This window comes from Amblyomma mixtum, chromosome 3 (genome assembly GCF_055824585.1).
Source record: "Amblyomma mixtum isolate Tamu chromosome 3, ASM5582458v1, whole genome shotgun sequence".
Taxonomy (NCBI): domain Eukaryota; kingdom Metazoa; phylum Arthropoda; class Arachnida; order Ixodida; family Ixodidae; genus Amblyomma; species Amblyomma mixtum.
The window spans coordinates 200,406,169-200,430,663 of record NC_143014.1 but is presented as its reverse complement, the minus strand read 5'-3'; the positions used below and the strand labels follow the sequence as shown (position 1 = coordinate 200,430,663).

The window sequence follows — 24,495 nt, the reverse complement described above, 5'->3', positions numbered from 1 at the left end:
GCAAAAATTTGAGTTGATGCTTTTCAGTTTTTGTCACAAGCAGGATGTTTGTCCAAAGTTATGGAAGACAGAAAGGAGAAATTTCACAAATATTGGTTTTAATGCCTGTAGTGGTAGCGTTTCCAAGGAAAGATTTGTTGCAGAAAGCCCGATGACTTGGCAAAATTGTTAAAGGGGTGTTTGCAACTTCCATTTCTTACCATCCTGAACTCACTTTCTTGTAAATTGGCTAGCTTAATTGAAATTAAGTGCTTTGTATTCTGCTTTGCAGAACAGCAATAAGTCTGGGAAACGCTTAGAAGTTAGAAATATCAAAATGTGCGTTTAGCCAGACTGCTTGCATGTGTAAATTTTTCTGGCTGAAGGCCATCTGAAGGTTAAAGTGGTCGTGATGTACACTGTGTGTATGCATCCTGAAACCTCTTAAAGGTTCCTACTACAACCATAATTGTGACAGCATGTAGTGCAAGCCTGTCTGTCATCTGCTATTTGCTTGCACCTTGGGAAAGTGTCGGAGGCTGATTTTGTCGCTTTATCTGCATGCAGCCTCATGAAGAAGTTCTCACGGAAGCTGGTGAGCCGGTGCATCTACTGCAATGTGTTACGTGCTACCTCACCAGAAATTTTGGAGGTGTTCTTGGACCTGGACGGTTGGTCCACAATCCACATGTGGCTACAGGAAGCCAAGACTTCCGAGAACATGCCATTCCTGTGTGAACTGCTGCAGCTTTGCCAGGTATGGCTTCCGGTGCTGCTGGTTTGTCCTCTGACATTGTGTGGTTCGTTGCAGCTTATGTTCTTCAAAAAAATAGCGTTCAGAACAAGCCCTTTTACTTCATTTGATGTGCATAAAATAAGGCGTAAAAGAATTACTTTAGAGGGACCAACTGAATTTTAACCCATTCACTTTCAAAGACAGCACAACACTGTCCGCCAGAAAAAAAAGTTTGCATTACATTGTTATTTACTTGTTAACTCGCCAGCTACTTTTGTTCATATCAGCTGCCGCGGTGGCTCAGTGGTTATGGCACTCGACTGCTGACCTGAAAGATGGGGGTTCAATGCCGGGCGCGGTGATTGTCTTTGATGGAGGCGAAATTCTAGAGGCCTGTGTACTGTGCGATGCCTGTGTACTGTGCGATGTCAGTAAAGAACCCAGGCAGTTGAAATTTCTGGAGCCCTTCACTGCGGCGGCCCTTATAGCCTGAGTTGTTTTGGGACGTTAAACCCCCATAAACCAAACCAGACATTTCTTCATATCAGTTTGTTAGGTTTCTCCCAGTAATTGCAATAAATAGACTGCACAGATGCAGTTTGAATGGAATTGTCAGCTTGTAAGAGATTCCTCCTTCTCACTTTTTCTTTTTTTATATGCCTATGCATTGCATTTTCCACCTTTCTCAGATTCTTCCCATGTCACTGGAGCGGCTCAAGGAGAACAGTAGCCCAAAGCTTATTAAGAGCCTGATGAAAAGCACTGATGAGAATGTGCGACTCACAGCAGAGAAAGTTGTGAACGGCTGGATGAAGCTAATCAAGGGTGACTCCAAGGAGGCTGCTGTTAAGCCTGAAAAGGATAAGCCTGAAAAGGATAAGTCTGAAAAGGATAAGCCTGAAAAGGATAAGCCCGAAAAGGATAAGCCCGAAAAGGATAAGCCCGAAAAGGATAAGCCCGAAAAGGATAAGCCCGAAAAGGATAAGCCTGAAAAGGATGCAGATGCCACAGCAAAGAAAAAGAAAAAGTCATCATCAGCAAATTCTACCAAGGCTGCTACTGGAAAGAGGGATCGCTCAAAGGGTTCTGTAGATGATCATAGCAGCGAAAACAACAGCAATGCCACTGGGCCTTCCAAGAGCAGTTCTTCACCTAATGCCTCCTCTTCTGACAAAGAGAGCACTCCAACCCTCAAGGAGACAACACCCAAGAAGCCGAAGCTTGCTGATCGTCCAAAGACTGTAAAGACCATCAAGACACGATTCCGGTCTACAGGCCTGGAGGAGGCTCCCCTGCCACCGCCACCAAAGGCAGGCACCAAGAAAGTGAGCCGGCCAGCTGTTGATAAAACCGCAGTCTTGAGTGCACGGCAGCGGCTTGCTCCGACTGTGCACGCTGAACGAAGGGTGAAGCCCTCAAGCCTTGTGTCAATGGGCGTTGAAGGGCGTGATGCAGGAGGCCCTGGAATTCGGCTTATTGCACCAAAGCCAGTTCATGTGCTTCATGAAGATGGTGGGTTCATGGATGCCCTGACAGCAGCTCCCCCACCATCGTCTGCACCAGCAGTACGACGCAAGCGCAAGCCCTCTGGGGCTGCCACTGCTGCAGGTGCTGGAGGTGCCAAGGGTGCAGGAGGAGCTTCACCCACCAGTCCCACACCAGCTGCGCCAAAGTTTCAGTTCTACAAGGACACCCTAGAGACAGCAGAGGCTGCTGGTGAAGGGGAGAGTGAGAAGCCTAAAGAGGCCAAGGTTGAAGAAGAAGATGAAGATGAGGATATTGGAAAGAGAGTGAAACGAAGGAAGAGGGGACAGCAGGCCGCAGTGGTAGAAGCGAAAGATGGGGACAACATCAAGTCACCAGAGGAGGAAGATTCACCACCCACTCCAACAGCTACAGGGGGAGATGAAGAAGCGACAACAGGTGAAGGGCAGGAAGTTAGTAGCAAGACTTCGGAAGGAGACAACAAGGAAGCGTCAGTTAAGAAGGAAGATGAAGGTGAAGAGAAGAATAGTGAGGGTGACTCAACCTCAGAGAAGCCTGCCTCAATACTGTCCATGACACGAAAAAAGACAAAGAAGTCGGTGCGGTGGGCAGATGAAAGCAAGCTGAAGCAGTTCCATTACTTTGAGCTCGACGAGACAGAGCGAGGTGAGTCTCCTGCGACTACATAACAGATGTATTATATTGATTGATATTGCAAGTAAGTTTAGCTGCACTGTTTGCTTGTTTGTTACACACAGTATTATTCTTGGCACGCTACTACTCAGACCTGGATGAGTAGATATTGGTGTAGCTGATAGCACCCAGCTCTGTTTTGCCACTGTAGTGGCTGTGAGAACTGAGGTTTGAAAGTATGTTTGCTCTGGTGAAGTGCATTTATTATGGCAAGTCACAGATGTCATGAGCCATGTTGGCAACTAGCAGCAAGCAAGCATGCATTGATGTTTGCTGTGATTTCTGTCTAAGGCCCTGCTGTATGCAATGCTGTTACATGCAATGATAAACCTCTGCAGTTTAAAGAAAATATTGGTCGGCATCAGCGGCAGTGATGAAGAGCACATTGTACGAATTATATAAGACTTCAGCCCTCAGCACCCACATATCGGAGTGCTATGTGGACTTGAGGACGCATGCCTTACCAGCATACACTTGTTGCAAACACAATATTTCTGCATCACACCAAAGGTGCCACACAGTACAACTTATGCTGTCTGGAATCACAAGAGTTGTTTCATAGTTTGTGAAGAATGCCCATAGAAAATATAATGCAGTCACTTTTCCAGTGATGCACAGTATTGTTAATCAAATGCTACTAATGAGAAAACATCATTATCACACGAATGTTGGGGCAAGATTAGGTGGTGCACTCTTGTTGCATCATACAAGGCACTCTGATTGACTGGGAAGCTTAGTGGTATACAGAGCTGGAAAGGTGGTTTCTGATCTACTCCCACAAGCTTGTTCCTTTTGGTTGCTGCAGCCATGTAAAGTTACCAGGCTGGTTATGTGACTGTGCGGATTACTAATGCAAAACTGTGCAGGAGACAGCTTTAGTGTAGGAGACCATACAAGGCCCCCTATTTGCACTGCAACTGGCAGCCTTGTAGTATATACTCATGAGAGGGGGCCAGCACAGTTGAGGCTGAAATGTGAAGTGCTGAATCGTAAGACACACAAATTTTATTTTATTTGTGATTTTATTTACGTCAGCACAAACAAAAAATGGATTTTCGGGAAATTTGGGAATCTGACCCTCTTTTCTGAGCCAGAAGCATCAGCCTGTTTGATATTCTGCACTTGTTGATGTATCTCTATGGTGGCTGAGTACAAACTTGTTAACCTAGCAACAGTCCAAATGCAAGAGCAGTCTTGGAATTTGTGGCATTTTATTGCTGGAATTTTGGGTTGCTTATATATCCTGAGACAAGCAGAAAACTTTGTAAGACACAGGCAAACTTGAGACACATTGAAACAGCAATGACAGATTGGTGGTGAAGTGAGTGGAGGCCCGCTTCTACGGACACTGGAGTATTGCCAGACCCTCTGCAGCGTTAGGGGGCTTTGCTGTTTTGTCGGTTTTTGGTTAGTGCCAGCTGCTAACCTAAAATCATTGCTAAACATCATTTGGGTACTGTACATGCACATGGCCAAGCCACTATTCCTCTAGGGCCACAAGCGATCGGATCACCTTATTCTAAAACTTTTTATTAGTTTGTGTATGGCTTAGCAAGGAAGTTTGGCACGCTTCACGTTTCAGTGCATTTAGTGAAGACGCACAGTTCAAGCCTCTGCACATAACGCAAATGCTCTTAAGGTGCGCTGTACAAGCAGGCAGTTACACAATTGTGAGTACCAGTTAATGTGCTGAGAAAGAAAATACAGCTCTCCAGCTTAGTGTTAGGATGCAAAATCCGAAGTTTAGCTAAGTATTGGCTAGTATTTGCTGAAAGTTGGGCATGCAAAGCTTGGTCACGAAGTGGATCATTTTTTTCCTCTCTGTCTCTTCTGCAGTTAATGTGAACAACCTGCACAACTTTGGTGACATGAAGACACTGGAGATGAAACGTGAGAGGCAAGCAGTTGAGACAGCTCGTAGGCTAATGGGTGATCGAATGGAAGAGGCAATTCCATTTCGAATACCTCGGCGGCTGATCCTACCTGAACCTCTGGCTGAACCTGGTGCAAACAGCCGTGAAAAGGAAACACAAAAGCTTCGGCAACAGAAGACTTTGCAGGAAATATACTTCTCAAAAGAAATGTAAGTGTATTAAAGTGGCATTGAACGTTCCCTTTTTTTTTTGTGAAAAATCCCATAAGTCCTGCAGTAGAAAGCAGTTTTCTAGTTTTAAACTTCTTGTTTACTTTTTTTATTAGTATTAAACGTTAAGCAGGCGCTAAAATGCCAGCTATCTTTTGTTCATGTGTTGCCAGATATTTTCGTTTTTCCTCTTGGCTCTACGGAGAGTCTGCTGGCGTTCGCATGTTGGGGTGTGATTGTCAGTCTCATTAAAGTTGGCTTGGAACCTGTGTGAGTTGTGTAGGGAGGAATAACAGTTGTTATTTCTCTGCCTCATATGTGTGTATTGCTGTGGAGATATAGTATTTATTTCTGTCAATTTCCTGCAGGATTCCAGACTCTCCATATGAAGCTGACCCTGAACAGCTTTCTTCACAGGAGCCTAAGATTATCCCACTTGAAGATGTGAGTCATCACATGTCTTTTCTGCACTGCATTTTTATATTTCTTGTGGGCACACCTTTTGCACCCAATGGATATCTATGGGAGAGACTTGAGTTTATACTTTCCTGCAGATGTATGCATCCTTATTTACAGAGTGGCAAGTAGGTACATGTTGTGAGCCCACATTAATTGACAAGACACAGTTTAATCCCACCACTATAGAATTTAGGTTACACACAGAAAAGTAGAATTTCACTATATGATTGACAGAAAACAGGGGCAGGTTGAACTCAAGAAAGTAGCAAAGGTTAGACAGTATTCATCACTTTTGTTGACAGCAGCACACTTGCATGATTATGAGGCTCACACATTCTGTGAGCAATGCACTGAAAGCTGCTGCCAGCAGCTCACCGCTGTCATCAGTGTGTTGCCTCTTCACCAACCAGATAGTGCAACCTGAACTGCAACTTGAACTTGAAGCCAAAAACGGGGCAGCACTGGCATCTTCTACTGCAGCACAAACGCATATGGTTCCCATACACACAGCACACCTTAGGGAGTAAGGTCATCTCTTCACTGAGGACAGGCTTCACCTTCAAGGAGCAGACTTTGGGCATTTTTTTAAGCATCTGCTGCAAAGTGTGATCATGAGTGCCAATTTTGTCAGTGTGAATGCCTCAAGAGTGTGCAGTGCAGCCGGTCGAGCTCATGGTTCTTGGGCATCGTCTTTGCCTGAATCCACATCTTTGTAGGCATTACTCAGCTGTTTGCTTGCAGTCAGTCAGTGTGGCACTGGTACCAACATACGTTCTGCAGAGCAGACCTGACTTCATTCATAAAATGCAGCAGAATTGCAGTCGTTGCAGTTGTCACTGCCATCAAGCAAAGGTATCATTCATATCATAGGTAGCTCCAGGTGGCTGCTCAGTTGTCATTCCGGATCAAAACAAGCGAGAATATTGGAAATCTGTTCTTTTTTTTATATATACAAATATGGGGTGCACTGTTTCTGTGATTTCTGCTTTGTAACTGATAAAGGATATTTGTTTTGCAGACCTCAAAAGTGTTTTGTTGGAGTGGAAGTGTTGTTGAAATGAGTATTGTTTGAGTATCTTTTGGCAAGGTTCGGCAGTATTTGCTTCTCTAGTTTCATAGCTGGATATTCACCTCTTTGTTTGATGTTCACCTCTTAGTCCCACGTTGAAAGTAGTGTCAAAAATTCAGTGATTTTAGACAGGAATGATAGTTATGTTATGCAGAACTACAAATGGCAACTTAGATGGTGCAAACAAATGTTACTGGCAATATATAGTTATCAAATTGCATTATGTCTAGTCATTGTCATCACTTGAAGTATAATTGTATGTTGCAGTGACAGCTTGAAATGTCAACCTTAATTTGAAGCTTAGCTTGATGGCAAATGTTATATGCAAGAAAGGAATTTAATTTGCATTTAAATAACTGCATAACCCTGGAAAGTGGGCCTGCACAACAGCGTTTCATTTCATATTCTTGTGTAGTGATGTGCGCTAACTGCACGTAAGTGTCATGTTTGCAAATGCTTTTTCGCATGTGCCCCTGGCCTTAGTTGTAGTTTGGAAGGTGTACGTATTGCTGATTAGGGTGGTGTGTACTGTGCAGGAGAACAGCCCTGGAGGGACACTGGACTACTCACACATGGAGCTTCCGAAAACCAGCAGCCTGCCACCCATTTTGTCGAATCTGGTGCTCTCTATAGCCTCCAAGGGCCAGCAGCCTCCAGGGGGTGGCTCTCCACACCAAGGAGTGCCGCAGCAGCCGCCGCAGCTCCAGGGTGGCCTGTTGCCAGGCCAATTCCCGCCTGGTGGTCCTGTGCCGCAGCAGGGTGGTCTCCTGCAAAACTATGCGCCTCTGCACCATGCGGGTCCAGGCGGCCAGATGGCACCCGACATGCAGCAACAACAGGCCATGGGCATGATGCCTTTGATGGGCCCAGATGGTGGGCAGGGCGGGATGCACATGCAGCCAGGGCCTGCTGGAGCTATGCCTATTGGAGGGGACCCCAATGGGCCACCATTCATGCACCCAAACGCCATGCCGAATCCAGGTGAGCTTTCGGTCAGGTTGAAGTAGCAAAGTAAACTTGCATAACACAGAAGTAAACATGCAGCCCCCTCCCTCAGACTCTGCACACTTCGTCTCGTAAGTTCCCTTGGAACACTGTGGAAGCTAAAGACCTCCTCAGCTAATGAGAAAAAGGCTCCTCCGCACCTCTTCATTTGCTTGCCGTCTGCTCGTGGCATATCCACATATGGTTAGAAAAATCAAATAGGCACTGTCTATGTATTCACGCTTGCGTATGCTAAACACAAGCACTTTGTGGTACTTTGCACTCTTTGTCGTTAGCGTACTTTTAGCTCAGCATGTACAAATGGAGGTCTACGTATGGACGGCAATATACAGTATGTATTGCATGCTATGACTTTTGTAGAGATATTTTTTTTAGGCCGTATTCAGGAAATTTTTGCATAATTTGCTCATCTCCTTTTTGAAGCCCTAATTTAAAGAAAAAAAAAAGTGCGCAAAATAGGTGAGTAGATATGGTATGCCTTCTTGAACCAGGGAAGTACCAATAAAACCAGTTATTCTCGCAACTCGTGCCAGTTAATGTATACAGTAGTGCCTCATTAATATGGACACTTATTGACAAGAAAAACTGTTTACAAAGTGAACTGTACATAATAACTAACTGTAAAGAAAACAACACATTTTATCAGAAAGCTTTGTTAAGGAGGTTCGAATTTCTTAGACCAGAAATATTTATTATTGAAGTCACAAATATGAAATTTAGAGGAAGCATGTATTTTTGCACGCTGATTCCAAATATATGTCAGTTAATATAAAACAAGATCTTGAGCACTTGCGTAACATGTTGTGTGATGTGTAATGTTTTTGTTGAGAGCCTTTAAAAAATTTTGCTACAGGTAGCAATGCTTAAGTGCATGCCATTGGTTTTTCAAGCCTTTCATAATTTTTTTGGCTGTGCCCCTAGCATCCTTGTGATGTTGAAATAAAGATGACTTGACTTGTATTCGTATATGATAAAAATATATGGCCTTCTGTAGGCTGCGTGCGTTTTCACTTTATTCATTGTTCAAATTGCAAGTTTCCATATTAATGAGGCGCAAGTACATTTACAAAGTTTGTTTTCCAGAAAACTGCCTGTAATTTGAGTCGTCCATATAATGGGGGTCATAATAATGTGGCGCAACTGTTTGTGTGTTTGGGGGGGTGTTACTTGCGGCACGCGTATGCAGATGTGATTCAGGGTTAACTGCTTAGCTGGATTCAATGATAAGCTGAGCAGTTCACCACTCAACTTACGCGCATTCTTCAATACAAACTCTTGTGGTGCCTTAAAGGGACTATGAAACAAATTAATTGAGATTATGTAAAGATAGGCAATCCATCACTCGTCACTCCAGCGCAAGAATTTTCGAGCTAGCATCAATAACAACGAAGTTATAGGCGATTAAAAATCACCCTCCTCCTCTCCCCCCTCAACTCGTACGCGCGGGGCACCAAGAAAAAATAAAGAAAACAGCTCCGGGACTGGGGTCCGCCCATGAAAACGTCATTCGCTGACGTTCGGTTTACAACTTCCGGTTGTCGCACTCCCGAGGAGCAGCGTGCGTCGGCAGCGTCTCTCCGGTCTCGGCGCTTTCTTGGATTGCGGCGCGCGTCGGGTTTCTTTGCTAGTTGGCAGAATGGACCCGGACCTGTTCCCGGCTCACACAATGTTTTATTTTTTTGTGCGCTAGTTCGGCCGTCACACCGATGCTGCGAAGCCTTGGCGTGAAACACCGTGCATATACTGAGCCTAGCTGTTGAATGATGTTGGACACCCGGCTACGGGATCGCGAAATCGCGCCGCCCGACTTAGAACACAAGGAACATACGGTATTACGGTCGTAAAACGGACGGGAGAGTGAAAGAAGGTCGGGACCGAGTCTGCATGTCGAAGCAGCAGCCGAATGTGAACCGCAGCAGTACGTAGCCGTCAGGCCAAGGCCCTCCGCGACAGCTAACGCTTCGAATTCGTTCTGTGCCCTAAGTAAATGCCACACCTTTTTTTAAGTTCTCGTAGATAAAATTGTCTTCCATCACAGATCATATCGTGTAAACGTTCATACCGATCGCTGTAAGCTGGAAACTCACTTTCCCGGCGGGAAGAAACAGTGTCGGCAGCGACTTCGGTCGAAGCTTCAGGTGCTTGACATTCATGCCTGACTGTCGAACGAGCGCTGGGTGATAGTAGTAAGCGTCAGGTGCGAAGTGTCGACCGCAAACGCGGAGTCTTCGGCGGGCGTGCGACGCTGGCAGTCCGATGCGCTCCATCCAGGCTGCTCGCTCACGCACGTCTCTAGGAATTACATGCCTGAGTTCAACACCTCGCCAGTCACTGGGTTTGCAGCCGACGACACAGCAAGGCGTATTCATCTCGGGCGGTCGAAAAAGGCACTGCGAGTGGCTCCCGAACTCGCGACAGAAAGAGGCGGCAGAGGTAAATTAAAACCATATGCGCGAAGGCAATGCCCTCGCTCGCGCTTGCCCGAGGGGGTCGCGCGGCAGCTCGAGCAGACGATTTTCACCGCTACCGGAAGTGTGCCCGTGACGTCGAAGCTGCCGCGGCTCTAGCGAATGACAGCGTGTGGCGGCCTGCCGACGTCATGGGACTAGTGACGTCTGTTATCCCGATTTTGGTTTCAGAATTGCTCCCTACGAAGACACCAAGCGGCCCGCGAATTTTAAAAAACACGATTTTTAAAAATTCATAATAAATTGCCGGCTCAGTTCCGAAGACTCATACTTGGTGTCAATGCTTCTGAGCATCACTTCTAACATTTACAAGCGGCTTTTAATTCTTTTCATGGTCCCTTTAAGGGCGTTAATGTGTTGTAGAAGAACTTGCCTTTTTGTCATCATCATGATAACGAATTACACAGAGTAAAGCAGATTAGATTATAGAAAGGCAAAATTTTTAGCTGGCGTGGCACTGCTAATCTAATGTAACCAAGTCTCATCCAGTGCTTTCATGCATGTCAAGAATGTCAGAGTTTCAGTATGTTTTAGTAGTCATGAAATCATTGTATACATCCCGAGCAATGTCACAGTTGCTGCGCCTGTTGTTTGCAATGCGAAACACTACTGGGCCAGCCAACGCCCGCTGTCGTCACAGTTACGTTCAGTTGAGTCCGTGTGGTAAATGCTAATCGTGATCAATAAGAGCCTTTGCCACACAGATCTGAGCTGTGTAAAAAAAAAATAACAATTGGTATGCAGTGGAGTGTTCAGACAGCTACAAAAAGTGCCGGGTATACGTTTCTGTAAGCTTCCTGAGCGCCCGCATGAACAGGTGCAGTGCAGTGACTGCCATTGCTGAACATGTGGAGTAGCTTGGCGTAGCTGGACAGTTTACTCCAAAATCGTTTGACAAAAGCTGTCAATGAATAAATAAATACCAAGGCTCGTCACAGAATTCCACTAACTTCTTGGAAGAGGGTCTTTTCATATGTCAAATCGACACAGTGCACAACGGCTGGTGTGCATTTGCTCTGGCCTCTTTCTTTTTTTTCTCTCTCTGCTTTGCAAGGGATAAATGCAGCATTAAGAGTAAACTCTGGTACCTGCCAATAAAAAAAAAAGCCCACTTAAAGCTGATTTTGAAGCAAACCTGGGCTAATTTTCACCGGCTAGCTTGGATTACAGTGAACAAAACAAATCCATTGAGCATGCAGGTTTAAGACCTTGACAATAACTTGATGCAGTGTAGCGCTTCTTCAGTGTTGGAACCAAGTTCAGCTTGTGATCCTTAACTACACATGTTGAGACATTGCACAAAAGCTAGGTCAGTATAGGACACTCTTTGAGCGCTACCGTGAGCAGACCGAGACGGTCCCTTTCACAACAGTTTGCCGAACTGATTTCAGTTAGCATTTGATAGTTGGGGCTTATAACACCACAGCCGTGTTGAAGTGCACATTTTGCACTATGTTTGGCCACAAACCTTGAATGTGCGATATGAGAGAGCACAATGCATACGGAAGCAGTCAGATGTGGCCAACTCTGCTTCAAACATCTGTCATGCTGACAGCAACAATGGATGCTCCTCTCTAGTCCAACAACACGCCACTAACTTTTTAATTCAGTCTGGGCAGTGAAAATCATTGTAGATTTGCATTCAGCGTGTTACTTTGTATAAGCCTGCCGTCAAAGCGCTTTTCACGTGTGCTTTTGTCTTTGTCGGGCATGTGAGGTAAGCGTCAAAAAACAAATGTAACCTGTGATGCAGTGCGTGGACGTGGATGCTAACTTCAAATAAAAAATGCGTGCGATGCGTTCGTGATCAGCTTCACATCCTGGGTGGGGTTTAAAATACTTGTATGTGGCAAGCATATTATGCCTACACCGAATGTTACGGCTCACATAGCTGAGACGTTGGACACATGTCCACTGTTCCTTTTTTTGGATGCTTTCGGCCCAGAAATAGTGAGCACTCACCCGCAGAAGCGGTAATCACATGCACGGCGATACGGAAACTGACAAAAGTGCCCCAACCCTGTTTGCAGCAGTCGCCGCTAGGAGGCTTACGGTGGCACCCCTACAACCAATGCACAGGGCATACATACAGTCACTGACTGATTTTTCGGAAATTGTCCAAATAATCAAACATTCCCAAAAAATGCGTGAAACAAAAAAAGTCACATTTCTAGGGAAAATTGGCTTGAAAGGTAGTGAATTTCACCATCTCCTATTATCCACTTATTAGAGCCAGAGTCATGCTTTTCGTCATGTCCGCTTGTATTTGTAGTCGCTCTACAACTCACGTCACTGGTACCAAAATTTGAGAAGTCGTTGCGTGTCACGCCATGAACAGTGCCGTGAGCCAATTCTGTGCTGGCACGCTTCATGGCGCGCCTCTTGCAACCAATGTATGCCGTGCGAGGCAAGGACAGATAGGCGAAGAATTTTAGTACTGTAATAAATACACAACTATGCGCCAGATCCTTAGTTTAATACGAAATTCTGAGTCATTGCCGTTTAAGCTTTATATCCACATATGGTTTTTCCTCACATACACATCCAAATTTTGATCGGACAGTTTTAATGCATTGAGAGGAGCTCCAGAGTGAAACAATACTGTAGCGACTCTCTTTCCTTGTCCTTTTCCCTAGGCAGTGATGGTCGCAGAGGCCAAGAGGAGGGAGACTTTCTCAACTACCCCCTCCCCCACTCTTCATTACCTTCCCCATCCCACCCTTACCTTGGCAGCAGCATTGGTAGCATCGTCTGAACAGTAGCAGGCGCTGCCTCAGTCTTTAACACAGTCCCGTCATCTGTGCCATCATGCCCATGCTCGCACACTCTTAGGCGTACCATTAACTCAAGTGGCAACAGTCGAGTGCAAAAACTGCCAAGCCTAGCCTAGGCAAACCTTCTGATGAATCTGTTTGAATCTAAATGACACCTTCCAAGTTAGTAAAGAGTCACCTGGTTGTGGCAGCAATGCTCACTCACACCTATGTTTGATTTATTGAATTTTCAGTTTGCACAGAGCCTTGCTGGCATCTATTAAGTCTGAAAAATCAAATTTTTCAACTACACCATGTCTGAAATAATGGCTGTGAATATCTGAAAGGTAGCAGAAGTCTGAAACATTGTGCAAGTCCGAATTATTAGAGTCTACTGAATGCACTAGTTCCAGCTTCTGTCTTGTATCGTTTAAGTGCAACATCTTGGGTATTGAAGTAGTGCTCATCTCTTGGCCTCTCTTGATTTCACCATGTTCCATGTTGCCGTGGCTGATTATCGTTATTATGCAAAGCAGGAGCATTGAACTTGAGTTCATCCATAGTGTAGTGTCTAGCTTTTTCACTTTCATTTAATTTTTTGCCATGACCACTGCCATGTCGTGCAGGGTTCTTTTGAAAAGGGATGCACAAAAGCGCTTTGTGTGGAGGTAACATTGCCGCGTATGTGTTTCTCTTTCTAGGCATCGGCATGATGGGCCCTCCGATGCCCATGGGTGGAGGCTTCCCAATGGGGGGTGGTGGTCCCATGCACCCCCACGGTGCAGGGTCCGGTGCAGGAGACTGGGGAATGATGCACCCTGGCATTCCCCCGGATGGAGCGGACTACTATGGCCGAGGGCACCACCCAGGCATGGGTCCGCCTATGGGAATGCCAGGCCCACCCATGGGAGCTGGTGGAGGTGGCCAGCACATGATGGACATGCCACGTGGAGGACCACCCCATGGGAGGAGTAAGTGCTACCCATTGACATGTGAATCAGCCTTTGTGGCGGTGTAGCTGTCATGCACTTCATCTGACAGATGCTGTGCTTATAACCTGATTTGCTTTGGGACATTGTTTGTTTTGTTTTGTTTGTTTATTGTGCTTAAGACAGTACAGAAGTAGTGCCAAGGGGCAGAGGCAAAAGGCGATAGCAATGAACGCCTGACTGGGCCAATGTCCCTACAAAACTTGCAGCACAAACAGCACACACATAGGAATGAAAATAAAGCAAACTTGCACATGAACAAAGGCAATCTGTCGATTACAGAGGAAATTAAAAAGAACAGGATTGAAGCCTCCACTAAGTAGTCAAATTATACAATTGTGTAAACTAAGCACAAAATAAATTGACAGTACAGAACCGATCAGTGGGCATAAACTCATGCAGTAGAAAATAATAAAATCACAGGACAACATTGAATTATGATATGCTATTCGCAAGCAGCATCACTGACCAAATACTGTAGGTATGCTTACAACTTACACAGAAAATAAATTTTCCCCTTTTTCCTGAAAGAAATCAGGGAAGAACAACAGTTAATGATTTCGATTAAAGGCGGGAAAAGATTCAAACAGTTAGGAATTTTCCAGTTGAGCAGTTGCATACCATAATTCGTTCTAATGAAAGGTTTAACAAAGGAGTGGTGTCTGAACGTGTAATAAGGTAAATTCTTAGTGTAAGTAGAAAAGAAAAGTTCGCTATTTGCTTTCACCTCTAGATAGATAGCTTCGGAAAGCCGCTGGTAATGCAAGGCTTCAAGCTTCAATATACCATCTTTAACAAAAAACTCAGACACGTGTTCATAAGGCGATAGGCCATGAATAAATCTTAAACCTTTCTTTTGCATCAGATCAATAGATCAAATAGATCAAGCCGTACCAACCATCCCAAAACAGTCTACCCTCCCCCAGCACAGACTACAGCTCATCTTCGCTCATTCTTCGTGCAAACTGCTCGAGACTGGAACGGCCTGCCATTCGACTCCGTGCACCACTCCGATCCACTGCACTTCAAGGCTGCCATCCAATCTTCCATTAGTGACACATTCAGCCCATCCCTCATGTAATACCCCATTCCTGGGGCATTTGAGGTATTGATAATAAATATAATTTATTAAGGTTAGATCCCATAAAGCATTAGATCCCATAAAGCAAACAAACCAAACCAGATGCTCTGCTTACAGTAAGTGGAGGTGCACTATGGCCTCGGCCAGCAGCAGGTAACAATAAGCCTTGAGGTGTCCTGTACAGCTACTCATGTAAAAAAAAAAAACATAAATAAAATGGAAATTTTGGGGAAATTGTTTTGTTCAGCATTTCTGTTGATGGTGCACATTCTCTCTTTTAAAAATAGGCAAATGTATGCGAGCTGGCCATTTTTATCAGCTGTGCATTTGTGTAGCGGTGTATGTCAGCTGTGTAGTGTAGTTTGCCTAGCCCACAGAGTAAGATAAGTATGCCTACTCTGTTTGTTAGAGGGGATCAGTTTTGCTACATCGGAGAAATCTTAGTGGAGCATCTGATAGGTGGCACTCGGATTTAGCTTTGGCACTGGTAGAACGCTGCCACCACTCTGGCGGTTCTGGGATCCATGGTGCGGGACGCTTTCTCTCCTTTATTATGCAAGCACACGCCTGCACCATGGCATGCATCACATTTCTCGTCTCCTTCGTGGCGCTCTACTGGCCGCTGGTCACCACAGCATTTTGCTTCTTGGCAGCATCAGCAGGTTGCGCATCAGAGCAGAGTTTATTGCATGTTAGCGAAGTACAGGTTGCATAATTCATGTATACAGAAGAAGGTCCCAAAGTCGGGGACTGTGGTGGGGACGTCCTATAAAAGTAAAAAAATATAGTTAGCCGTTGCAAAAAAATTGTGCAATAATTAAAATCAGTACTTTGTGCTTAGTATAGCTTGGGAACAAAGAATGCGTGCACTTTAATTTGGCAGAGAGCCATCAAACACATATAATTGCACAATGAACAGCATATAGATACTGTTAACGATATATATAATAATACTGGACAGATATACCATGCAAATGATGGTTAGGGTGGATGTAAAAACTGACGAAGAGCACATATAAATGTTTAGTAATTGTTAAATTGTAACTGGTAATAAAGTCCAATGAGTGGTTGCAGAGGATTGAACTGCTTGTTTGCTGTAATTTGTATTTGGTTTAGGCAGTAAGAAGATTTCATGGCTTATGAGGTTTTAACGTTCCAAAACAACACAGGCTATGAGCGACACCGTAGTGAAGGGCTCCTGCAATTTCGACCACTTGGGATTCTTTAATGTGCACTGACATCGCATATTATATGGGCCTCTAGAATTTCACCTCCATCGAAATTCGACCGCTGTGGCCAGGATCGAACCTGCGTTTTATGGGTCAGCAGCCGTGCGCCATAACCACTGAGCCACCGCGGCAGTTGCAAGCAAAGAAAGTGTCATTGCGATGAGGTATTTGATCGCTGGTGGTAAGAGAAAATGGAAGGAGTTGTAGTCATTTATGTTTATGGGGTTATTTATGAAAGAATGATAGCAAAAGGGCGTGTACAAAGCTGCGTTGGCAAGCAAAGGGGAGCAGAAGGAGAGAGCACAGCACAGTGCTGAGCACCGGGCGCACACTGGGCGTTCGGGTAACAAAATCACCCGTACCTGCCAAATGCATTGCAGCAAGCCAGGGTTGGCATTCCTGGCTTTCTTACTCCATGGCCTAGCCTGAGCAGCAGAAGCTGATGCAACACATTGTATGAGTATCTCATGCTGTTCCTTCAAGGTACATTATTATAGTAGTGACATTTGTTCAGCTATAACCTTGCCTGGTTAGGGAGTGTTTTAAATAGCACTCTTGATGTAGTTGGGCTTAAAATTATATACAGTAGAACCTCGTTAATTCGAAGTCCGTCGGACCGCGAAAAATCATCGAATTAACCGGGTTGTCGAATTATCAAAAATCGACGAAAAATGAGAAATAAACGTACGAAACATGGCTGCATCAACACTGCACCTTTATTTTGCCTGAAAAATGGTCACTTGAAGTAGTCATCGATGCACGACTGCTTGGCGCGGTAGTTAGAGGTGCGTACATACTCCGACGTTCCGACGTTCTCAGCGTGCGGGCGAGAGCCGGTTGTGGTCGGATACGTCAGATCGGCGATGCTACGCCAGGCGCTCCGACGCGACTGCTACTTCGAAAACCTTCGAATTACGCAGGATTTCGAATAAACCGAGTTCGAATTAACGAGGTTTTACTGTACACCCTCCAACTGCCGCTGTATTATTGGCTGCTGTCATCAATGTAAAGCCAAGGCTAATGCCCCTGTCCTAGATCAAGTTATTAACCATGAATTTTTCTTGTTTTTCAGGCTCCCGAATGAGAAACCACCCACCTCGCATCCCCTGCAAGTACTACATGACCTCACAATGCCGGTTTGGTGCAGGCTGCTCATTTTTACATCCTGGTGTCAACGGTCCACCGCTGCAATGATGGAGCAGTTTATGGGCCAAAGACTGTCATGTGCAGGCTGCTCATTTTTACATCCTGGTGTCAACGGTACACCGCTGCAATGATGGAGCAGTTTATGGGCCAAAGACTGTCATGTGCAGGCTGCTCATTTTTACATCCTGGTGTCAACGGTACACCGCTGCAATGATGGAGCAGTTTATGGGCCAAAGACTGTCATGTGCAGGCTGCTCATTTTTACATCCTGGTGTCAACGGTCCACCGCTGCAATGATGGAGCAGTTTATGGGCCAAAGACTGTCATATTGTTCAAATTGCTGTGTAAATAATTATTTCCATTATATTGTACATAATGGTCACAAACATTGCCATGAGTGAAAGAATTGAGTCTGTCTATTTATTGGTTACAGTAGACTCCCTTTGAGATGAACTTGAAGGGACCATGAAAACTTGTCCATCTTGTCAGACGTTCACCTAATCAACAGTGTCATCAAATAGAGTGTGAGCATGGATCTTTCTCTTTTTCTCCAGCTCCAAGCACTATCAGTGTGCCCCACTGGCTAGCCATGCAGCACATACTTCAATTGCATGACCATCATTGCTGTTGTTTTCCTTCTTTTGTTGATGTCTCTCTCTCTTGCTCTTTCCTCAGTGTACCTTTTACTAGCTCCATGAGCTATGTGCCTTTCTGGCTGGCACAGGAGGCACTAAGGTCTGACCGGGTCAGATATCTGCTCTGTGTGTGCATCACCTGTCACATTCACCTCGGGCAGTAATGAAGGTGCATGCTGCAGTGCTACATCACCTGAATATTCAGTATTCAGGCCACTCTGTACTCCAACCGTTTAAGCACTGCTCCTACCTGCATTTTCATCTGGCAGAAAGAGAAAGTACAGCGTACGTCACCAGCTGTGCTTGCCTCGGGTAGGCACAGCATTCCGATCCAATAGCAGCTGCTGCCATTGGAACTGGTGCTTTACTTGCACTGCTGTGCTCAGAAGCTGTGTTTGTTTTGTGCATTTTTTTGTTAAGCTGCGCTTGTTTTGTTCATTTTCTTGTATTTAGAGTGCGGGTGCTGTGCTGTGCTGTGCAGGTGCTGAGGAGCAATACGGTTTCTTTGAGTTGATTTTATTTACATTGTGTCTGCGAAAGCCAGCCAAGCATTCTCGCATTTTTCATCATATCCAGTGATCTGGCTTAGCTCTGTTCATCTTAGCGGGAGTATAATGTGCATTTCTGTTGCATGCCCTAGTGCTTTCAATCATTGAAGGACTGTGAATTTTGTGTGAGTATGAAAGACACTAACCTAGCTTCCATGATAAGAATTGTTATGTAGGACATGCCTTCCTTGATGAAATGTGAAAATCATGTTGTGTGATTGGTGTGCATGTGACTATGAGAGACTGAAATTGACTTGTTTTGCTCTGCATGCTTCTGATGCAGTTGTTGCTTGTGTATGCCTGTGTTGATAATTATGGTTGTCATCTGACATGCAAACATCATCTGTACATAGAGGGATAGTTATATAGAAATACATATATTTATATTTATACATGTGTATATATTTGTGTTTTTGTTATCTGCTATTATAGTGGATTTCGTACAGCTATATAATTAAAAAGGATGTTTATTTTGGTATAGCTTCTTCTGGCATGTGTGTCTCATTCAAGGTTTTGAAAGTGCTGGAACTTCGTGCAGTGCACTTTATCATGCCAGTCACACAACTCTGCTGTCAGGTGTGGACCCTGCCCTGGCAGTGTCACTTGAAACTGCTGCAGCACCGCGACTGCAGTTCTCCGATAGTCCTTCCCTGCCATTTGTTTGTGTGCGTAATCTTGAAAATGCTGTTGCTGGTCACATGCATCATCCGCAGCGATTTGGCAACTGGAACTTTGTTTTGCATTAAACTATGTAGGAAGCAGCTGTCCTAATAAGAGAAGGTGCATATAAGCTTTGTGTATGTCTGCTTTCTATTGGTGAAAAGAAGTTAAAAAGAAGGCAGAAACGCAAAATGTGCGGACCCCGCCATGACTACCACCGCAAGACTGGCATCTGAACGTCTGTTGGCAGTTACGGGAGAGGGGAGTAGCATGGAAAAAGAGAGACTGAAGCAAAACCGTGGTATCATTGGGTGCAGAAACTGCTCGTAAAAAGCAATGCAGTGCACTGGATATGTATGGTACAAGGTATCTTGGATCTGCAGCTAAACGCATGAATGGTTCGATGGCATTAGCCATAAATGTGTCTAGCATCCAGTTGATAAATTTTCCTCAGAAGGGAACTGCTTCGTTGGCCACAGCCGTGTGTTGCTTGCTGCAGTAACCATGTATTCTAGTACTAGCAACGCGTATGGTGTTGAGTGCTGCACGAATAGGGCTAAAATAGTGTCGAGTGTGAAGATATTCAACGCTTTGTGAATACTTTATGCATACATCATGCAGTACAAAGGGCAGTGACAACTAAACAGTTCTTTATTTTGTTGGTGTGCAGTTCATGAAATGTGGACTCTGGAAAGGAAGATGCAGATATAATGCTACTTTCTCATTCTCTCTGGTACTTATTACATTCTTTACCATAATGGTCTGTAATATTTGAAAACGACTTTGGAATGGTTAAGGTTGCATCCAGTGATCTTTCACTGCACATAGCTCTAGCCTCTGATTGGCTTGGAAAACAACCTAAGGTCATTGCTTGTCACCTTTAGAATATTCCGAGCTGGGGAAGTGCACTATACGCAAATGGCAAATGACAGGACATGGTGAGAAATTTAATCACTTGGGAGTTTCAATCGGCTGCTCCATCATGTACTAATGTGACATGGGGCTTTGTGTGCCTCCCTTGCAGCTTCAAAGGGAAAAAATTCAAACTGGTTTTGATGTCGATGGAACAATAGCGAACAAAAGTTATTGACAGATAACCTGAATGATAAACCATTGTTCCTCGGATAGGCACCAGATGACGCCACCAGTGTCACTAATTCGTGATGCATTAACGTTTAATTGCCGAAGCAAATATTTGCGTTAATTCTAGGGGAAGCTTCGTTCGATTCGAGGCCAGGACTGGAGTACCAATGAGATGCGTTATGCGGTGCGCGTGGTGAGGAGGAGCAAACGGCTGAACACTTTATACTTTCCTGCAAAGAGCTTCACCCAGTTAAAAGCAACGGCGCTGATTTATTCAAAGCATTGTGGTTTAAGGGCAGTGGAAGAAAGAAAAGACTTTAAACGGATAGAAATAACGAAGTGAATGTTATCAGACTAGGTGGCTAAATAAGAAAAGGCAAGAGTGAAACTTTACGATTCACGGCTGGCATGAGTCGCCGCCGATTTAAAGGGTTCAGCGTTGTCCATACATCCGTCCATCCATGCAAAAGCATGCTGCAGACGAAGCGGAGTAATTGTGATCTATTCTGGCAAGTACTTCAACCGTACAGAAAGGGATTCATAAACAGCGCACACTCCCATAGGGCCCGGCGGCCCAGTTGACTATAGCACACCAAGCGGCTGAGCAAAAACTTTCGGTTTCAGGCGCGCAGCTTAAATGCTAGCATGCGCTGCGACCTGCCGCGCCCCCATGGCGCATTATTTCTGTTCAGTATGGTCTCCTATTCTTATCTAATTACTTTCGGTCCAGAAAGATGAAAAATTACATTCCGGGCGCACTTGACCGACCATCAACGTAGCTGCGCCACGGCTTTCGTCACACAGTGCCAATCCAGAAAAGACACCAGGTGCTTCGTGAAACGAACATTTATTTTGCTGCATATAAACCCCAAACCGATACAGTAGCCTTCGACATTTGGCACATTGCTCGTTCCGCGCTTCTTGTGCGTCCATTGTTACTTACAGCAGTGGCTGTCGCTACCACCGGACACCGTGAGCTGAAAAATGTAAATTACGAGCAAGTGTCATTCTGGTAAACCTTACACAAAAACTGTGCGAACAGGCGATAGTGGCGAAATTACAAACAAAGAAAACGTGCCTTTATGAACTTCGCATGAGGAGCATTGAAGCACTATACAATACTACAAGATAATTCCCAACTATTTACAAGCACTCCTCCGTTCCCCAACGTCATTCTCTGCCTCCCAAAAGCTGTAAATCTCATTCCATGGCCAACAGCGCGTTTTGTTAGACAAATGTTTGGCACCATGACGGCTACAACCCGGGCTCCCCACTAGTCGCTCACGGTGTGTTGGAGCAGTGAGAACAAATGCGCAGGTGCAACTTGCACGTCTTCATAGGCGCAGAATACAATTTTCGGCACGCCAGCTCCTGGTTTTCGAGCTTTTAGAATTGTCCTGTGAGTTTGCTCTTTCGAAGCGGTAGCTTCACTACTGGAGGTCTCGGGCTGAGATCGGCGTGCGTTGCCGATTACCTTCAAGGCTCAGCCAAGGTCAAACCTTCAGTTTATAATTTGGAGAACCGGTGGATGGTCAATGGTCAGACCAATAGTCAAGCAATTGGACAGGTCAAGGTCAAGCCGGGGACATCAAGGTCAACCAAACTTTAGTCACATGAAGACTTTGGGCTCGCCGAGGAGCCTAAAAGCGGCGTTTACGTGATAGGGCGTGACGTCATGCCATCTTTAACTGAGTACATGACCAAAGGATCGCCTAGGAATAAGTCGACATGCGTTGTTCACGAGCTAGGCAGTTACGTCACGGCCTCCTAAACCGAGTACACAACGGAAGTAGCACCGGCGCGCCTGGCACGAAGTGCACATGTGGTATTCATGTGCTAGCCTGTGACATCAGGGTCTGCAGCAGCGGCGCGCCTTCGCACGAATTCCACATGTGGTGTTCACGTGCAAGGCGCCTGAGCGGCGGCGCGCCTACGCACGAAGTCCACCGATTCTTCGACGCAGAAGTATATAGTTTACCGACCGTCAACAAATATCACTCGAAAGAAGTTGCGCATTGTTGGAGGCCATGAAAAATTCGCGTCCCGGTAAAACTCAACGCGCAACCATGCAAAACTAACCGCTAGGCAAAGCGCACAAGGCATGGGCTCGCACTTCGCTATGTGCGCTCCGACCGGCGTGCGCGAGCAGATATATTGGCGTGCAGGTAGGCCGCTTGAAATGCAGTGTAGTTTGGCAAAAACTAAAAACTAACCGTTTCTCACCTTGCCACTGTCAGAAAGAGCAAGAGTGCCACGAACCGCGCCAGAACAGCCGGCAGGCCACGAAGCGTGCGCGCCTCTTCAGGAACAGCGTAATTGAAGGCACTCGCCCGCGTGATCAGCATAAACTGTTTGAAATGCAGAGTAGTTGGGCAAAAAAAATTGCTGGGGTTTAGCTTTGGTTAAACCTGGTAGGTTGCGTAAGCATGCATAGCGTTCCATTCCGGATCATCACCGGTTGTAGACGATTCGGTTTCGATAGGGGCGCGGTGCGCCCGTCTAGCAGCGTCTTGAGCGCGTCGCTTAGCAAGGCGCTGTTCACGTTCTCCGAAGCCCGTTGTTGTTTCCTGGCTTCGTCAAGCCGACGTAGCCTCCCATTCTGTTTATCAGGCGGCATAACGACGGAGTTGTTGTTGTTGTGACTGAGAGAAGGATGAAAAGGAAATTGCACGGGCCTGCTACTGGCTCTAGCCAAGCCACCACCGCTGCCAACGTGCAGATAGAGGAGAGGTAAGAGATCAGAGGAAAGAGAAAAAGGCAAGAAAAGACGCGCGTCGCAGCAACAACTGCGTCCGCCGGAGCGGACGCTGCTGAAAAATTCAGATAAGCGGCCGAAGCCGCGCTCGCCGAAGCGAGATCAGATACTCAACTATACGACGGAGCCGGCAAGCGAGCGAACGCATTTTATACCCCCCTCCCCATTCTCTAGCCTCCTCTCCACACTCCGCTGCTGGCGAGAGCGCGGCGGGGGCAGCGCCTCCACTCGGCAGCGGCGCAGCTACAGCCACCGTTTATAAAGCCACGGCCGGTCTTGACGCGCGCGCTCTCTCGCTCTCTCTTACGGCCTGTGCATGAGGGGCAGTTGCTACCTATCGCCGCAGCTCTCCGGGGGCGCTGCGAGCCAACCCTCTCAGCTCGAGTGGAGCCGCTGAAATGTACCCTCGAGGTAGCCTCGGTAAAGCTCACTTTAGCTTCGGCGCGCGCTGGTTCTGATACCCGTGTTGCCGAACGGCTCCTCCGAGCACTGAGCAAGAACCTGACAACCATATCTTATGCAGCCACTGCTATCGGCACGCAAAGCATGGAACTGGTAGATGGATCTCAAAACACTGAGGTTGGCATGCAGTGATGGCGCATAGTATTAGCGGGTAGGGCTGTATTATTTGCAACTGAGAGGAATAAAAGTGAGGCAAGATATTTCAGTGCAAAACCAGGGTTAGGAAACATTTATTTTCAGAAGAGTATATGCTTGGGCTTGTTGGTTCATAATTGAAAGGTGAAAAACGTAGCGCAAAGAGACAAGGACACAGAAAGACAGACAACACACGGCGCTAGCGGCGTGTGTTGTCTGTCTTTCTGTGTCCTTGTCTCATAGTGCTACGTTTTTACCTTTCATTTATTTTCACTCTCAAGGCTGGCACTGTCTCTGTCGGTACTTGGAAATTTAGGAAGAAAATAATAGCACTTGCCGTTTGAAAAGGTTTAAATGTATCTGTGCATCTGTTCTCACAGTTCCGAGGGATCTCCGTTACAGTCTGAAATGCTTTCGCGTTGGCTTGTGGACGAAACCAGACGGCTTGTCATTTTGGTCTGTCATATCTGTGCATCTGTTCTCACAGTTCCGAGGGATCTCCGTTACAGTCTGAAATGCTTTCGCGTTGGCTTGTGGACGAAACCAGACGGCTTGTCATTTTGGTCTGTCAATTTCTTCGAGTAGTTGACGAGAATTCGGAGAAACTTCTCAGAAATCAGATGTGCTAGGCGTTTGGTGTGACTTCTATCAACACCTTCCGGGCAGCATAGGAGGGGCAAATCTTCCAGATGTGGCTCAACGATTAACTGCAAGGCTTCGAGAACCTTTGATCGTGGGAGATCCTTGACCGCCTTTTCAAAAAACGACGAAATCGTTTCCAGGAGAGCTAGAAACTCGGGCTTTGGGTAGTGAAGTTCACCATTTTCTTGACTACGCAGAAGTTTATACAGAGGACTGCAAGTGTTGTTTGTTGTCACAAGCATGACGCAAGCGTCACACCCAAGATCACTGATAAGCTTGGCAATATAACCACCTACATACACCAAGCCCGAACAAGCAACGGACGCAGGTGGAGCTGGAAGATGTGCATGCAGAGCTTTCAGTTCTTGAACCACTTCTGGAGGAACAGAGGCGGCCGCTT

At 45.8% G+C, this 24,495-nt stretch overlaps 1 protein-coding gene and 1 long non-coding RNA gene across 4 annotated transcripts in view; one reads left to right on the top strand and one right to left on the bottom strand.

Moving 5' to 3' along the window:
* The window catches only part of LOC149353283 (serine/threonine-protein phosphatase 1 regulatory subunit 10-like), a 62,339-nt gene extending 43,191 nt beyond the window's left edge, over nt 1-19,148 (top strand). For all 3 annotated transcript variants that reach the window (XM_089582454.1, XM_089582455.1, XM_089582456.1), the window contains 7 exons: nt 547-736; nt 1,405-2,866; nt 4,730-4,976; nt 5,345-5,420; nt 7,041-7,485; nt 13,432-13,701; nt 17,102-19,148. In XM_089582454.1, coding sequence (XP_089438580.1) covers nt 547-736; nt 1,405-2,866; nt 4,730-4,976; nt 5,345-5,420; nt 7,041-7,485; nt 13,432-13,701; nt 17,102-17,223 — 2,812 coding nt within the window. In that variant the 3' untranslated portion in view covers nt 17,224-19,148. The remainder of the gene's footprint in view (nt 1-546; nt 737-1,404; nt 2,867-4,729; nt 4,977-5,344; nt 5,421-7,040; nt 7,486-13,431; nt 13,702-17,101) is intronic.
* Nucleotides 19,149-20,932: 1,784 nt separating this feature from the next.
* On the bottom strand, nt 20,933-22,951 carry LOC149353282 (uncharacterized). Its single transcript, XR_016289576.1, has 3 exons — nt 22,557-22,951; nt 22,325-22,449; nt 20,933-21,078 (listed from the first exon to the last, which is right to left on the bottom strand). It is a non-coding gene; the product is annotated as an uncharacterized LOC149353282 (long non-coding RNA).
* Between the last annotated feature and the right edge of the window lie 1,544 nt (nt 22,952-24,495).